This window comes from Acanthopagrus latus, chromosome 18 (assembly GCF_904848185.1).
Source record: "Acanthopagrus latus isolate v.2019 chromosome 18, fAcaLat1.1, whole genome shotgun sequence".
Taxonomy (NCBI): Eukaryota; Metazoa; Chordata; class Actinopteri; order Spariformes; family Sparidae; genus Acanthopagrus; species Acanthopagrus latus.
The window spans coordinates 27201402-27218944 of NC_051056.1; the positions used below are offsets into that span (position 1 = coordinate 27201402).

At 41.7% G+C, this 17543-nt stretch overlaps 1 protein-coding gene across 4 annotated transcripts in view; it reads left to right on the plus strand.

Annotated features, from left to right (window-relative positions):
- LOC119007349 (ecto-NOX disulfide-thiol exchanger 2-like) overlaps positions 1-17543 on the plus strand; it is a 170488-nt gene that overhangs the window by 116217 nt on the left and 36728 nt on the right. For 3 of the 4 annotated variants that reach the window (XM_037076961.1, XM_037076963.1, XM_037076960.1), the window contains 3 exons: positions 8819-9037; positions 11781-12014; positions 15814-16026. In XM_037076961.1, the coding sequence (XP_036932856.1) occupies positions 8819-9037; positions 11781-12014; positions 15814-16026 (666 nt within the window). The remainder of the gene's footprint in view (positions 1-8818; positions 9038-11780; positions 12015-15813; positions 16027-17543) is intronic. The other variant, XM_037076962.1, reaches the window with a different exon arrangement.

Sequence of the window (17543 nt, forward strand, 5' to 3'; positions counted from 1 at the left end):
CAATTGTGTCATAGCAAAAGGTGAATTGAACTCTGGTCTTCTTGGAAAAAAAAAAAACATTGATTACACTTCAATGTTATTTAGATTGCTATTGTGATGATGAACGACCAAAAGGAGAGATTAAAATCAGGATACATGAATAATAATACAAAGACAACATAACAGCAGAAAAGATAATAAACTGGCTCTATTTTCTTCTACAACCTTAACAAAGAGGATTATGAAGATGAAGGATGAAGGGTCAAAGAGTCCCTGTTCTCATGAGAGTAAATTGTTTCATTGACATTATTACTTATAGCTGCAGGACTGTCTGTACCTTTGTGTGCCACTGTAGGTGAATCATGGTAATTGGGTTAATGTTCCTATTGTGTTCTGAAGGAAAAAAAACGATTTTTTCCACCCTTATTACTGGGAACCAGGCTGGCTCTACGCCTCAACCACGGCAGCGCGCCTTGACCATATGTAATAGCAGGTCAACAAAAGTTAAACGGCCAATATTATATAAAACTGAGCAACAGAGGCGTGGAGAAGGGACTGAAAAGCATTTCTATGTCCACTGTTCCATTCAGTGGCGGCTCTGCAATGGCTCCCAGAGGGGCCGTTGCCTCTGTGACAACAAGTCCAGTCCCACATATAGGCTCCATAAAATTCCACAGCAGTATATGCCAAGCTGCAGGGCGAGATGTTGTGGTTATTGCTGCAAAGACATTATTAATGACAGTATAGGTTTTATAGTATTTTGCAACAGTGTTGTGAGTCTGTTTATCTATATGGAAACGTGACATCTTACAGCTCTAAAAACCAAATATTTTTCCATGTATGTACTTTTGTATAATACAATTCAAGGCAGGAACTCGTCCAAATCATTTCAGGGTCACAAGTCACAAATTCACTCCTCCTCAATCAGACAGTCAGTCTTTAAAGCAGATTCAGTCATTTATTGGGGTCATAACTATGAACCTGCAAAGTCCTGCATAGCTTAATTTAAAAGGAATTTGATCTCTTTTTTTTTCACATGACAAGCATTAGAGTTGGAACTCTGGCACTACCAAGTACCAGTTCAGGTTTAATCAAACGGTACCAAAGTTCTGTGCTTCACAGCGCATATTTAGAGAAACGTTGTAGAAGACAGAGAGAGAGCGAGCTGTCACACCGGCAACGACTCACAGTGGGTCAGGGCAACACTTGCTTAAATATTTGGAATGTTAAATACAAAAGGTGACCAGGGCAGCACGTCCTACCTGAGGAAACACCTGGTCAAACATTAAAATGTATATCCAAACGTTTACTGTGTGTGATCCTGAAAGCCAGGTCTCTTAAAGCAGCTGCCGCTGACATCATCACACCTGCAGCGCTGCGCTCGTTTGTGGGGAACTGTGACGTGATTGACGAGGCATCAGCAACTTTATCGGCAGCTGTGTGTTTTTAATTAGCTAGCTGGACAAATAGTTGTTGGATAATTGGGTTTTTGTCACCGTCTTTGTTGATGGCATCTTAGCATTTTAAAAGTCAAGACTTTATCGTCGACATGTATATTGATATTAGGGAATAGACGTAAAAAACAACCTGAAAAATAAAACATTTCCTCGTGAGCGAGCCTGCACTCACACTTTTCCTTCACACTTAGATACTCTGTAAATAATTAAATGTGATCCTAGTGTTCAGTCCCACTGCGACGACTCCGTATCCCTTCTGTTAGAGAAAAAAAAAACGGTCTGTCTCGGGGCTGTTTCAAGGCAGCTTCACACGTCAGATGAAGAACACATCAATTTCAACCTAGACTACCAGTGAGAGCTCCTCACTACAACCAGCGTGGGAGTCTGCCTTTGTGTGGTTTTGAGTTCAGTGTTCACGTGTACTAGAAAAGGCCTCTGTCACTGGTGTAATGCAAGAAGAAAAATGTATCAGACGCTATAAATTAATTAATAAATACTTCCCCTTGTACTTTTAGACCTTTACATGAGCTAAGTGATTAGAGGCGGTTGAAAAGCGGTGCACCTTATGCATAGTTCATTCCAATCCTGAGGCTGAATGAGGAGCCATGCTGTTACCTGCTCCATGTTAAAACACAAGCACCTGTCATAAACACTCACTGTATGACCTCAGGTTGCTTTCTTTCCCAGCGTGAACGCTTTTGCATTTTCTTTCATTTTTGTCTCGTCACGCGGGCACAGACTCAGAGATAGCCGTGCCCTTAAATCCTTCAGATTCTTTAATTCAGGCCTTTACTTCACCATCTGAGTCTTTTTATTGTGTATACGACGAGACATAGAAGAAACAGCCAGAAATCTTAAGAGAGAAAATAAATTAAAAAAAAACCCATGAGCAGGGATTCAGATGGAGCTCATTGGGTACAGATGGCGCCGCTGAGGTTAAGGACTCCCTTTCCTTTGGGCCACTCACACACAGAATTTAAGCACTCATGCCTCTTGTAAAGCACTTTGGATAAAAGCATCCAGCCAGTGGTGTGTTAAGATATAATGTTGGGCGCCCATTAAACTGCTTGAACGCAAGCCAACAGTTCAGTCCTTTCCTCCTTCTTTTCCCCACCACAGTCTTCTCCACACATCTTCAGGATATTTGCTGCCACAATTTCATTTTCACTCACCTTTTCCCTCATACCATTTGTCTCCTTCTATTCATTTCCTTCCTTTTATGTCACCTTTAAGGCAAGAAGTGCGCCGAGACGAGAGCGGGTCGGAAAGTTAGTCTTCAGAGGAAGCCAATTTACTCCCAACATGAAAGAGTAGCACTTTTTTTCCCCTTCTGAAAGATGCCACTGTTGCCTTCCACAATAGACCAAGAGGGTGTCAAACTGTCCTTTGAAAGCAATAAGAAGACGTTTCTCATGCAGTGGCAGACATTTTTTCTAAAGTGAAAAAAGGCATCTAAATAAAAGCATTTCAGGTTGGAATTTAACGCAGTTCTCTTTTTTTTTTCTTCCTGCATGCTGATGGCAAGACATCAGAACCGAGCAGAGCCAGCGAGCAGATTCGTTGGCTCACTTGTTTGGTTTGTGCTGACATTGAAGCCTCCGGGGTTCTTCTAAGGGGCTCGCAGCAGGATAAAGCTCCACCACAGGGGACGACACAGGGGGTCACAGTAAAAGCTGACAGGCATCTTTCCTTAAATTATGTCTTTTCTTGAAAGGAGCATCATGTTGTGTTTGTCTAGAAAATGTGTGTGTGTGAGGGAACAAAAGTGGGGAGATGTGGATGGGAATGTTGCTGTGTTTAAAGTTGGAGGATGTTTGTGAGTCAGTGCTCCATTTCCTAAGGTACTTGTGATGCGTCCAGCAGGCGATAGTGTGTGTGTGTGCGTGACGGGGATAGAGAGCAGCAGGCTACATATGGCGCCGATCACAGGAAGCAGGACCCCCAGCTACCCCGCCTCGGACATCACACACAGCTTCCTCCTCGTTGACCTTTAACCGAACAGCACCGACACTCACCGACTGTCGCTCAGAATCCTTCAGATCTGCATCATAACTTTGTTCATGCTTTTTTCTTCCCCCCACCTTGTTTCAGATTATGGCATTTTCCTGTCATTTTAAAACAGTTTCTTAATATTTCTGAAAATGTCAAGTCTTTGCTGTTCCAATGTAGTCAGCCTCCTCTAGCGTTATGTAATTGTAAAGGTCATCTTTTGTGTAAGAGTTGGCGAATCAGATGCTTTACAGTAAGCTGTGATGCATACCTGCCAATACAGCAAGATCAAAATATTAACAGAATACACATATTATGATGTGAGCATGAGCGGTCCGGTCCAGCAGTACCTCTGAATAACTGAGTTGATTTAGAGATATATAACGATGCAGATACAAGAAAGACAACAGCTTTGCATGGCGTAGCTTTTTTTTAACAATTCAACAGTGGTTTGTTGGCATGTTTGATTCTTATCTCAACAGTCATGACTGTTGATTAATGTAAAATTAGAATCAGTTCAACCTGTCAATTATCAGTTCCATCAGGAGCTTATTTTCCATGCAGGGGTTGGACTTCTTCTCTCGCCACAGTGATTTAACTTTGTTTCTTCTCTCTCCTTCTCATATTCCACGACTGCCACACACACGGACACAAACCCATTTTCATCTCTCAGCCCTTTAATGCTCAAGACCTACATTTCATTTGCTGCTTCGGGGAATTACTCTGTGTCTTTAATGGTCATCACTTCCTCCGGCTCTTCTTTTTTTTTTCCCAAACACTTTTTCATCGGTGTCAAGCTTGTCTGTCTGTAATTACCCTCAAGTAGAAGACCAAAGATGCCCTTCAGAACCCTCCTGTCTACGTGCCTACATTTCTAAAAAGTCTCCAGTATGGATTTCATCCTCCTTTCAAAGCCAAACATTTGGTAATGCAGTCACATCTCTAGTGTGTCTGGACAAAGAAAAAAGAAAAAAAAAAGAAGAAATGTTGATTTCCAGAGGCAGGCTTTTATGATGGAAAGGATGTTAGCTAAATGTCAGATTGTTGCCTTGTTGTCCTTTTATATTGTCCTCCTCGCTCATCACCCAAACTTGTCAGAAATTGTAATTTAATGCTGAATCGAGCAGCGAACCGCAGCATGTTTTAGCTGACTGCAAAGTGTAGGCAGGGGAAAGCTATCACCTTGCTTTTGTCCTCGAGCTCGAGTGTGTGCATGCGTGTGTCTGCGTGTGTTTCCTGGCTTTGAGTATGCCAGTCAGAGAGCAGCCGTGAGGATGTGCGTGTTCCAGTTTTAATGCCATCATCATGGCCAAGGTCAGGGGATGAAGGCATTTGGGCCACGTGCCAGAGCAAGCTGTGACATGAGGAGGACAAAGCCATAAAGTACCTTTGATGTGTTTTACCATAACTTTGCTACAGGCTCTCCAGCACTAAAGCCACAGGACGGGATAATAGCTCCTCTTGGGCCCATAATTTAAAATTTCATGTCCAACCTTTTGAGCACTGAATGAAAAATACACTGTATTTTTTCTCATTTAGGAGATGATTGATGGAAAGTCGTCTGATTTATAGCCATGGGAAAGTGATTTCAGTCCTCTAAGTGTACCTGAATGAGTCCAACATTTCAGCTCTGCCTGAGATACTTCTCACATAACTGCAGCGTCCAATTTATTCTCTGTGTCAGTCAGCAAATGTCACTGTGCTTTTATGACAGCTGTGCTAGAACATATGGGCACAATTTATTTGAACATTTACATAAGAACCATCTTCAGCCTTATTCTTTAGTCGCCGTAGTTGAGTTCACTTTACCAGACTGTAACAGGTTATACATGCTGTTCACGTCTTAAACTAAAACTTTTCTCTAAATCACTTTAATTCTTTGTATTCATGCCCCTTTTACACTGGTCAAAAATCCCACTGGTTTAGCGTTAAAGGGGAATAAAACAATTTGACAGCGTGGCTCTTCTAGACTTTCCAAATGTTATTGGACCGAATGGCTCAAATCATGATCGTGAAATGAGTCATTTTGTGGGGGTTGTGCCACTCTACAGAATGTATCCACCGTTTGACAGATGCTTCATTCGCAGTGGATCTACTGTTGTTTTCTCTTCTGTTTCAGCTGTTTCCTGTATGTTCATAAAGTTCTGAGATATGTTGACTTTAAGGTACTTTTGGAGGTTGCACATTTTGCTGCTGTTGAATTGTATCTTGTTATCCTGACAGATGTTTATTAATGATAATTCGTATTAGAAAACAGCCCTCAGTAAAAATCAATCCAGTTTGACAGCAACACCAACGGCGCCTCCAAATGACAGTGAAGTTTAATCAACACCTCCCTAAAACAGTTTCTAAAACAAGATGAGCATAACAACCTTCACGGAGGTGTGATTTAGTGCAGGAGTTATGTTTAGCGAGTGCAAGCTAGCGAGGTAGGCTAGAAAGACTTTACAATTCTTGTCCAAAATAAAGATATATGTTGTTGACCTCACACACTGATCTATTAAAATGTAAGCGATGTAAGCGTGTAGTAAATTGTACTGACGGGTTTGGACAGACTTCATTTCTACTTCATTTCCCTGATTGATTTTCAATGACTGAATAAACTGAATAAACTTAGTATCATACTGTTCTGCTCAATTTATATTTGCTGGACCTTTCTAAGAAGCCACCCTTCTGGCTTAGCTAGCTTCCCCTCTGAGGACAGCACATTTTCCAAAAACAGCATAGTGCATCATTAAATGTTCAATCAGTAAACAGAAACCAACCATGTTACCACCAATCTTGACTTCAGCTGTATTCCATATTTTCTTTCCTAGCTAACAGCGCTAACATCCTGCCCAGGTTTCCTCTGTACAGACTTAACCAGTCACTCATATCATCCATGGCAGGCCTGTTCTTTTTCTGGGATTATGTCAACATTTATATTTGTTCAGTCCGTTCAGTTGGTTTTGGACCCTCGACACGAAGGGGATCAACCTCTCTCAGGCCTGAAGGATTTGATCTTCATGCCAGGGATGGCGTGACGCGATTATCTTCGATATAAAAATGATTCAAGCATATTGTTCCACGTTATAGCTTGTCATTTCCTGTTTCCATCAATTCTTACCGCTATTGGTCGTCTCATCAAAATGGGGATGGCCATCCATTCCTGTCTGATCACCTTCACCTTATATTTCCCATTTCATGCTCTCCGCTTTGAGATTGCAGGCCTCCCATCTTGATTGTCCACGTTGTAATTTTTCTACGATGGTCTCTTTTCTACAAGAGACATATATTGCACGCCTGTCACTCCAAAGTGGTCCGTCCTCCGTAGCTGTTCCTGAGGTTTCTTTCATGCAGACAGTAAACCGACTGTGAAAAAAAAACCCCTTAAGGTAAATCTGTGATTTGTCATGATAATATAAATAAAATAAATCAACTTGACTTAATGTTCTTGGGTAACCTTTAAGTAACCGTTCTGTTTTCTTCTCTGCCTCAAAGCGTACATCATGCGTGAAAAGATGTGGAACTAAATGTACATCAGATGCCGAGAGCAAACACTTTCAGAGGCGGAAGCTGTACATGCCATTTGTATTTGTCAATTTGATTCTCTCCTGTTACATTTTTTATAGCATCCCATGTTCTTTTGTATGATGCGGCTCAAATGTTTCAAGTGCTCAGTTTCACGCATTTGAAAGTCATGTTAAGCTGCCATGCCATGAACACAGAGAGGAAACACATTTATGATAACCTCTGCTGTTACATCCTCACACTAAAACATTTATATGTTCTCTGCAAGGCCTTTTTTCCAGTTTATGTTTACGGGGAAAGGCTCAATTTTGCTGGTCGAGACACTAAAGCAGTTGAAATTTCTGCTTTTTCCTGGAAACAGTAAATTGTGTCTGAAAAGTGGAAGTGCTGATGTGAAACACGAAATTGTTTGAAGTGTCAAAATGCCAAGATTGAACAGAGAAATGTCAGTGAAAGAGATGAATTGAGTTGAAATGGTTTTTGTTGTTGTTTTTTTTACTTATATGACCTACAGTACTGAGGTAGCAGCCATCTTGTCTTCAATGCTACCTTTTTTTCTCTGTTGATGGCTTTGACGGAGCCAAGTGGACCGAGATTGAGATCGAATCAATTAATGAAAAGCAACCACGAAAAAACACACCACAACCTAGAGAAGCTCTTTGAAGTCAGATTGTTCAGCCCTATTGAATAAAGGGAAACCGAGCTCATTACCTCGTCTCAGACGAGCAGGAAAGAAGGCAAGTTTTTTGCAGTGATGGTTTTATATCACAGTATTACAAGAGTAAAAGGGAAACTCCACTCAGGTTTGATTTTATCTCTTTTCACTCTATTGGCAATGTAAGGAAACATATATTCAAAAGATTTGTAAAAATCTTCGTGTTCATTTGCTTGAAGTAGAAATAAGTTTACTTAAAAACTTACAGGTTTCAAGTTTGAACTCATCAGGAAGAAGGATAATCTTTATTTATCACATAGACTCACACAATAAGGAAACTTTTCTCTGTCCGCATTTAATCATCCTGGAGGAGCAGTGGGCAGCCTGCGTGCAGCTCGCTGGGTCCAACTCCAGATCTTAGCCAGTGCCTTGGTCAAGGTCACTGACCTGTAAAAACCCAGAAGCCAGAGAAAAACCCACACGAGCATTGGTGGAACATGCTAATTCCACAATGAAAGGCCCTGCCCCAGCTGAGATTTGAACCCAGGACCTCGTTGTTATGAGGCAATAGTGCTAACCCCTGTGTCCCAGTCCTTGAGCCTGAGCTTTGAAGCAAATCTTGAATTTTAGTCTCTGGCACTTGCAGAGAAAGCATTCCCAAGCACAAACAATTAAGAGTTTCCAGTTGTTGTGGGGACATTTAATCCACTGGGATTTCACTTCCTCGGGTAGTGGGCGTAGACGAATACTTTTTTTTGTTGGTTCTTGCAGACAACAACTGAGAAACTGGGGTGCTTTGTTCACAGTCGACGTTTGTGTTAACCAAAGTCGGACTATAGTGAGAAAAAGCAGTAGGTAATACACATTAACTCCAGTGCTATGGGTACATGTTTAGCCATTATTGCACATTATTTTTCAATATGCAAAAACATTCATCACAGTCACGATGTAATTGTCACAGCAGAACCAGAAGCTGTTGATGGGGATGAAACTGGTATACAGCCAACCCTCACGTGCTGACAACCAGTTATCACTCAATTTGCATTTGATCTCACTTGATTCAGACTTGATTAAAACACAATCCGCGATCAAAGACCAAACAACCAACTGCGATATGAACGTCTGTGTTGGATTCCCTGGAGCTCAATTTACGCAAGGCGAGGCTGCAGCTGAACTTGTGCCTCCCTTTGAAATAATAATTTGCCTCTTCTCTTCTTTTTTTCTGCTGCATGTTTGACAGACCTTCCACCTCCAGCCATGAGGGAACGCCCCCCGGGCTGTAAGACGGTGTTTGTCGGGGGTCTTCCCGAGAACGCCACCGAGCAGCTCATCATAGAGGTCTTTGGACAGTGCGGGGAGATCGCCGCCATCAGAAAGAGCAAGAAAAACTTCTGTCACATCCGGTTTGCTGAGGAATTCACCGTGGACAAGGCTCTCCTGCTCTCTGGTGAGCTAAAAAAAAAACCTCTTATTCTCCAGTTTCTGCCAGTACTTTCGTGAAATATTCAATCCCGTCTCTCTTAATAGAAATGTTTTGCATCTGATAAACCTTCTTTGACATGTATTGTTGTTTTTTTCTGCCAAATCCTCACTGCTGTGCAATGAAATCCCCAACAGCCCTACAACAACCTTGTTTTTAGGCATGTATTGGTTTACATTGGGCTTAAAGGTCAGAGGATAACAGCTTTCTTTCTTACTCACCTTGATCATATTGAATCTATAGAGATGGCTTGTATTGTAAGGCCACTGCTCTCAGTGCCACCCGGCCCTCTCCAGACACCCCGGCAATCCTTCACCTCAGGTGGAGGAAGAATGATGAGCTGTTAACCTTTACTCTGATGGAAATGAAAGGGCTGATATCTATCACTCAGCGCTACAATTCTCCAACATCACACGTTCACTCGGGACCATTTGGCAGATGGATAAACAGATCGAGGCGCCGATGTACAGATGGAAAGTTTGCTGCTGCTCTCCACACAGCGAACATCACTCGATCCACAGTTGAAGGAACAACAAGCGACAGAACAGGACAAAATAAAAACTCTCTCAGTTTTCTTTAGATGTGCATTTATCACATGTATTGGATTTTGTACATCTGTTTTCACTTCACGCTTGTCAAATACAGATTGAACAATACTTGATCAGTGCTTTCAGTCTTCAAACTATGAAGCTCTCTGTGTAGGGCTCTGTGCCGAGGTTAGAGATAAAACTTTATATGCTACGTCCAGTTTGATTTTCAAAGTAAAGCTTGCTGTTACAGTTTATACAGTTTATATATTGTGCCATGGATATGTTGTCAAACGTTCACAGTTTGGTTAGGTTTAGAAACAAACATTTTCAATCAGAGCGAGATAGATGGTGAAAACCTTTGATAATCAGTTTAGAGGGAAGATATAAGCACCTAATAAAAACACTGGTCTTGTCTCTGTTTGGAATAAATTCCCTCTGCATCTGTTCGCCTGCTGTGTGAGTCATCAGGTAACGTCACTTCCAGGAGAGAGACACAAACATGGCGGTGATTAAACGGTTAAAACATCATCTTGAAACTTACATTAACAGAATTAACTGAATGAATAAATTAATTTCATTAAATCCTTTGCAGATCTTAGCAGAGTACTTTATTTATCATCCATGTAAACAGATGGAAAATGTAATCAGAATGACCTCAATCAGATTGCAGAAATATTGTCCATTTAACCACAGCCAATGTTTGACCCTGATTTTATCGTATCCTACCTACAGGCAGTCAAATCAGTGTCTTTACTAGACAGACAGGTAGTCTGTACATTTCTAGCTTTGCACCTCCAGACTAACAGTATCACCTGCTAACAGGGTCGCAGCTCCAGACAAATTAATTTGCTCACATTTGAAATAATTCGATCTGCTGCTGGACTGTAGCTGCCGCTCGAGAAGAAGTAGTCTCTCCATTCGTTCTGTGACACGAGCTTACGATTCTTTTTTATATATTTTATCTCCATCCAGCAGCTTCTCCTGCACAGATGCCTTAAATCTCTCTGTGAATTGCTGGCCATATATTCCCTCCTCACAAAGCTCATTTAAAACACCAGCCACTGCAATAATACCTTCTGCATTATTTAATGTGTGCGTGCGCCTGTGTGTGTGTGCGTACGTGCGTGTGTGCATGTGTGTGTGTGTGTGTGTGATTTCATCCACCTCTTCCCTACAGTCAGAAAGGAGCTATAAGTCCATATATTAGCCAGATGACAGACCTGTGTAGCTTTCTCATAAATAGTTCCTTCAGAACAGTGGCCTCTTCTCCCAAAACACACACACACACACACACACACACACACACACACACACACACACACACACACACACACAGATACACATTACAGCAGCCTCGGCACACTGAGGTCTCCCCTTATTAAATATTGAGGCAAATGGAGAGCCTGAAGGAGGGAGAGCCGACTCGAGAAACTACCCAAAACTCACGCTACTTCTGACATTCAACTGTATCCCCCGTTTCCTCTGATGAGTGTGCGTCTGCGTCTGCGTGTGTGTGTGTGTGTGTTCACATGTATTCTGAGGGCAGGCCAACCGGGCCGTTCGTCCGGCTTGTTATCTGTTTTTCTGACTGCTCACTGTACTGTAAACAGCCCAGCCTCTCACAGATCACTCAGACCAATCAATTAGCAGGACGAGTGTGATTGCTCTTCACGCCCACACACAGGCAGTGAAATGAGCTTTGAGTGTCATGTAGGAGGAAGCAGGGTGATCCAGAGCTATCACTGTAATTAGTGTCTCACACTCTTGTACATACGGAGTAAAAAGCTCAAGTGACTTGCTCGGCTTTTGTCTGTCTGTACACCTGGAGTGTGGCGCTGCATCAACAGGACACGGAGGGAGAACAAAGAGAATGTGTAGATCGGGTTGTTCTTTGCTATCTGGAGGCAATTGGGAACAAGTTGATCAATTCCACCATGGCAGACGTTTGTGTGTGAAGGCACCCTTTGGTCTGCCTATCTGTGCTTGTTAGTCCATCTATCTACTGCACTTCAGAGCAGATGTTGATAGAAATTGATATTTCACCCTGCTAGCACTCTCATCCAATCAATAAAATGTCTCATCTATCCTCCATGTTCCACGGTCCATCCTTTCCGGGAGACCTCACCTTTTTTCCCTAATTGGTCTCATCTCCTGTCAAAACCTCCCCCTCCTGTCTGCAGGTTACCGCGTTCGTGTGGGCTCCAGCACGGACAAAAAAGACTCGGGCCGTCTCCACGTGGACTTCGCCGAGGCGCGGGACGACCTCTACGAGTGGGAGTGTCGGCAGCGCATGATGGCCAGAGAGGAGAGGCACCGGCGCAAGATGGAGGAAGATCGCCTGCGGCCGCCCTCCCCTCCTCCCATCGTTCACTACTCAGAGCACGAGTGTAGCGAGCTGGGAGACAAGATCAAAGGTTGGTAGACAAACATGAAGCATGTCCACAGACTGAGTGCACTTGTGAGCATGTGATGGTGGTCAACTGAGGGTGCAAACATGGAAAAGCTCTAAGTATTTGAAGTAAGTGCTGCAATGAACAGTGAGTTTCGGTGTCTTTCTCCGTTACTGGAAGCATCGGTATAAAAGCCGCTAGCCTACAGACGTCCACGGTGCTCAGCAGATGAATTCCAATCAAATCTGAGTGACATTTTTAGACCAGCCAGCAAAATGGATTGCCATGAAATGTGGTTCACACGCTCATATCTCCCTCAGGATGAATTGTAATAACTAGGGATGAGCTAGTGCACCATGTTCTGTAGCTGCATCTATTCAGCCAACAAGTGTTTTACATCTGTGTCTGTGCTAGTAACAGGCAGAGATCAAACTGCAAGTGGGCGAGACTGAGCAGATGTTGTTAACTAAAGTCTGGAATTGATATACGTTGATCAGAGGTTGTTTTTATTTTCATTAGAGAACTATTAACAGAACAGACTCGGCTGAGCATCAGATCAATGTTTTGATCTCAACAGTAAGTCTTTTTATGAACTGAAAACAAACTCAATCAAGATTTATTCTTCATCATGATTAAGGATATCGACTCATTTGCATGGCTGAAACAATTTTCCGGTACAGATAATGTACCTCTTACAATTATGATGTTAAATATGTTAAACATTATACCTTGGCTCTGAGCTTTATTTGTAAGCAACGCTGTACCTGAATGCATCGTGTGTAGACACCTGCAAGTGTGCTGCTATCTGCTTAGTCTTGATGCTTTGTGATATAATGACTTAAACAGCTAATGGACGTTTATAAAACTGTCTGCAGTTTGTTTTCAGGTACTTCTCTGTCGCGCTTTGGTTCAAATTTGACTAATTGTATCATGAACTGATCCTTTTTACTGTCATTGAGATAAACATTTACCAGCTGATAATATCACCTTGCACAGAACATTCAGGGATGAACAGATGTTAAGTTGATTGTCAATTATTTTAAGGCCAGCGGTGAATGTAATCTAAACACATTTGACATTTCATCAAGTGTTCTTTCGTCTCCGCAGCCTTTTACTCATTTAAATGTTTTATACTTTTTGCTTGTTACGGGCAATTCAAAGTGACTTGACACTCGTTAATCATTTTCCTAGACTGCAAGGATGTGTTCTATAATTTGAAATATTTAAACGCTCTCTGTGGTTGAGTATAGTTCCCATCAGTATTCAGAGCACAGATACGGAGAGGATGGGCTGAAGGGGCCTCTGGGATGTGAGAATATCTTGTTGAGCCTTGTGGATTTTTAATGCAATCAAACATCTGTGGCTGGAGATTCCTTGTTGATCCCCAGTGACATTTCTGTCCTTACCCCTCCGCCTTAACTGCGATGTCACAGCTGGGAAGGCACTCGCCATTAAAATAGCACAAGAGATGCACTACATGCGGAGTGCTGGTAATTATTTAGTATGTAGACGCCCTACCTTTTAATTCGTATAGCTTATTATCATCATCATTATCATTATCTGCTAATTGACCACTTAAAGAACATCATTCTCATCTATCTGTCAGATTTGAGGAGAAAAAGGTCAATTTTCTCTTGAACCTCAATCTTTTTTTTTTTTTTTTTTTTTTTGGGTGATTAGGCCAACTTTAATTTCATTCTATGATTCACACATTTAGAAATCTTTTTGAAGAAAGAAATGAAAGCATGGAAGAACAAAATTAATCAGAGAAGTCAGTGGCTTAAAATTGAAAAAGAAATGCTAAAAAGCAGCATAATTCACTGTACTGGGATGTTTCACAGGTTTACAGCAGGTGTCTCTTTTTCTTAAAGCTGTTCACAAGTTTCTCAGAGCACGCCTTGCAGGAAAATAGTATCTTATTATCTGATAAAACCGTGATGTTTGGCACCATTTTCTGCAAGTTTACACTGACTGTCCCATCTGTTCCTTATCAGAACAGCTCTGAGTTATGGATAAAAAAGAGCAAAGCAGAGAAACATGGAGTAAAAGTTTTCTAATTGGGAATTTGTTCCTCCTAAACCAAGGTAATGCATCGTCATATTTCAATTTGTGTATCCATGTTCAGGTAATGCCACAGCTGAAGGCCCACTGAATGAGAATCCCAGTCTCTCTGGCCTCAGGCCATCGTCAGTGATTGAACACCGGTAATATTCCTCCAGATTGTCTATTAATAATACCACTGCAGGGGGCCGTGTGTTGTGAGAGTGAGTGTTCCTACAAACAAACAGGAACACCTCAGGGATTCAAGAGCTAACACCTTGATTCAATATCTGTACCTGTGATAGATCATCATTCATGCAAGCCATCTGACGGACCCCACCGTGTGTGTGTGTGTGTGTGTGTGTGTGTGTTAATGGTAAAGTGTGTGTGTGGTCGAGAGCGACACAGAGAAATTGAGAGCACCTGCAGAGCCCGGCTTAAACAAATATAAACCTCCCCGGCTGCTCCATCTGTACAGACGTTAAGTAATGTTTATGTGAGTGCACATGATGTATGCGCGGCGCTCTGTATCCGTGTGCCGTGCGGAGGTCTGAGGCGGCTGACGTCTGTGTGTGGGAGCGAATTCTCTCCTTTGCTCCTCTGACTTGTAAGCAGCGCAGAGAGGCAGAGGAGGACAGGACAACCACAGCAGAATACAAACAATAGAAATCAATAAAGTCTCCTGACATCATCTGATTATTCACCAGACAAAGCAGGAGCACTGCTAAACAACCTGCGCTTGGTAAACAGCGCCTTTGTAACACGCCGCTCACCTCTTCTGAAGACGCTTGGCGAGGTTTGTTTACTGCAGATATTTATAGGAAAGACGGGAGCTGATTGATTTTACCCGAAAAGTGTTCCTGTAATTTAACCTCCTGCTCATTTGTGTTCAGCGTATAGATATGATAATCATTTATTTTATCCATTCTGCTCTGTTCCTCCCAGGATGAGAATGAGTCCTTGAAGTTATTTTCATCTCATCATCTCCGTGTCCTCATTCTTTCCTCCGAGACACCTCTTGCATGTGACCTGCAGACGACCCAGCACACACTGGAAAAAAAAAAAAAAAAACTTGCAAAGACAGCTCGTCTGAACGTTGAAATATCGCTCAAACATTAATTAATTGTAATTTTAGCTTTATATAAATACAGCGCTTGGAATCGAGCTGGAAACTGAGATGATTTGTGGTACTTTTGTACGTTGTGAATGTTTATCTCTTATGTTGTTTCCTCCTGGTTGTTCCTGATCATCAATAAGTTAACAGAAGATCAGCAGAAGCAGCTTCTCCTTGGTCCTATACTGACCCTTACTCTTTCCTTCTGTCCCCTTTTGCCTTAACAAAACTTCAGTTGTAGTTTCTTGTTCTGTATTGATCGTACGTTGTGAATGTTTGTCTCGTGTGTGAATGTTGAACTTGTTTCCTCCTGGTTGTCCCTGATCATCAATAAGTTCACAGAAGATCAGCAGAGGCAGCTTCTCCTATAGTCCTATACAAACCTTCCTTCTGTCCCCCTTTGGCTTACCAGAACTTTAGTTGTCAGAGGCTGGTAATGATTTTGCCCACAATTCGTTGTCTCGTTTCCTCCTATGTTTGTCAAATGACAGAGTTTTTAGAGGCTGCACTTTTTTGACCTTTCTAATGTCGACTCTTTTCCCCTTTCACACTGCTCCTGCCCTGACAGTAAACATGCTTTATTTAGAATATTCTATTTCATCCTACCATGCTTATATTGAACCAGGCTCTCGCTCTCTCCACCCCGTCTCCTGCATTATTATTTCCCAGATGACAATAAGTTTCCTGAATCGGTGCGCGTGCTGTTGACCTGGCTGGAACGAGGTGAAGTGAACCGCAGGAATGCCAATAACTTCTACTCCATGATCCAGTCCTCCAACAGCCACATCCGCCGGCTGATGAGCGAGAAGAGTCAGCACGAGAAGGAGATGGAGGAGGCCAAAGACAAGTTCAAGACCGCCATGGCCGCCATATTGGCTCAGTGTGAGTCCTCTGCTCATTCAAACAGTGTGCTTAATGTGTCTTTGCTGTACACGTCACTTATGCTTGTCTCATATACCTTTGTAGAGCATAAATAATGTTATAAGTCATTTTTTAAACAAGGTTTTGAATTGTAATTTACATTCTTATACAAAACGCAGCATCCACAGGTCATATTCACATCACCTCCTGCCGCTCCCACACACAGCTCATTAAGATCACCAACACAATTCAAATCATTGCAAAAAACATCATTTTAAGTTTCCTCCTGAAATGAAACGCCTTCTACAAAAAGGCAACAAATGCTTTAAAAAAACTAATAGAAATCCAGTACAGAAAAAAACACGAGAGATAAATATAAAAACACGATAAGATGGTTTGAATAAAAGGAATTTTTAAAAAGTGGTTTTATAGCCTCACTCACTCATATTTTTATTGAAAGAAGCAATCAATATCTCACAGATGTCCAACTCTGAAGAATACCAATTTTAGATTTGTTTCACAGTTTTATTTATTATCGAAATCAAAAGGAGACGGGTTGTCAGAGTCAACAGAGAGAACTACTTGTCAAGCAGGGATTAAAAACAAAAAACCGAAAAGACAAGAAAAACTGATATTTTTCTTCCAAAGGCCTGAAAACACAAAAAGGATTTTAATGTTGGCCATGTTATTTAACCAGAGATGCAATTATTGCACCACTGTTGCACCATTAGACCTTCAAAAAACTAATTGAAATTAAAAATCACACTGAAATTACTAAGGATTTAATATTAGTAAACAAGCCTTTGCGTAGATTTGAGCCGACTGAGTCTTGGCGAACAAATATAATTATTCTTTATTTGTATAAACAGAAATTATCACAATTTATTTCTGTTAAAACCCAAATCCAATATGTTTAAGTGAGGATCCTCCCCAAAATCAAAAATGCATGTTTTCCCTCTCATGTGTTGTGCTGTTGATCCATCCAGATTGTTTTAATTTGTGTTGCCAAGGTTCTCAGATATATATCGTCCATCAAGATGTCCGCTTTCTCTTAAAGGGAATAAAACTAGACGACACTCAGCTTGTGGATTTCAAAGTCCCAAAACTCAAAAACCTCAACTGCAATGTCTCTCTGCAAGAATCATGACCCTGCTGCTCAAGAGACTTGCGCTCGTTTAAGAACTATTTTCTTACTGCTTAACACCCACCATTCATACCACCACACAGGAGAAGACATGCAGCAACTTATGGATGAAAGTAAAGCTAATCATGGGCCGAGGACGCCATTAACATTTAATATCAAACGCTGTAACAAGCATCTGTGTCTTATGCCATTTCATACAGCACAGTGATACGGTTGGGCGGTGTCGTTTGGTAGAAAGAAAATAGATCCAACATGGAACCGAGCACAGTAGGTTCTGTGGATGTTGTAACCAAGTCGTGTTTATTTAGCATTTTGAGCACCAGAAACAGAACACCACCTCTTTCTATTACATTTCAGAGAAGGCAGACATTTCTACAGCCGATATCTGCAATAC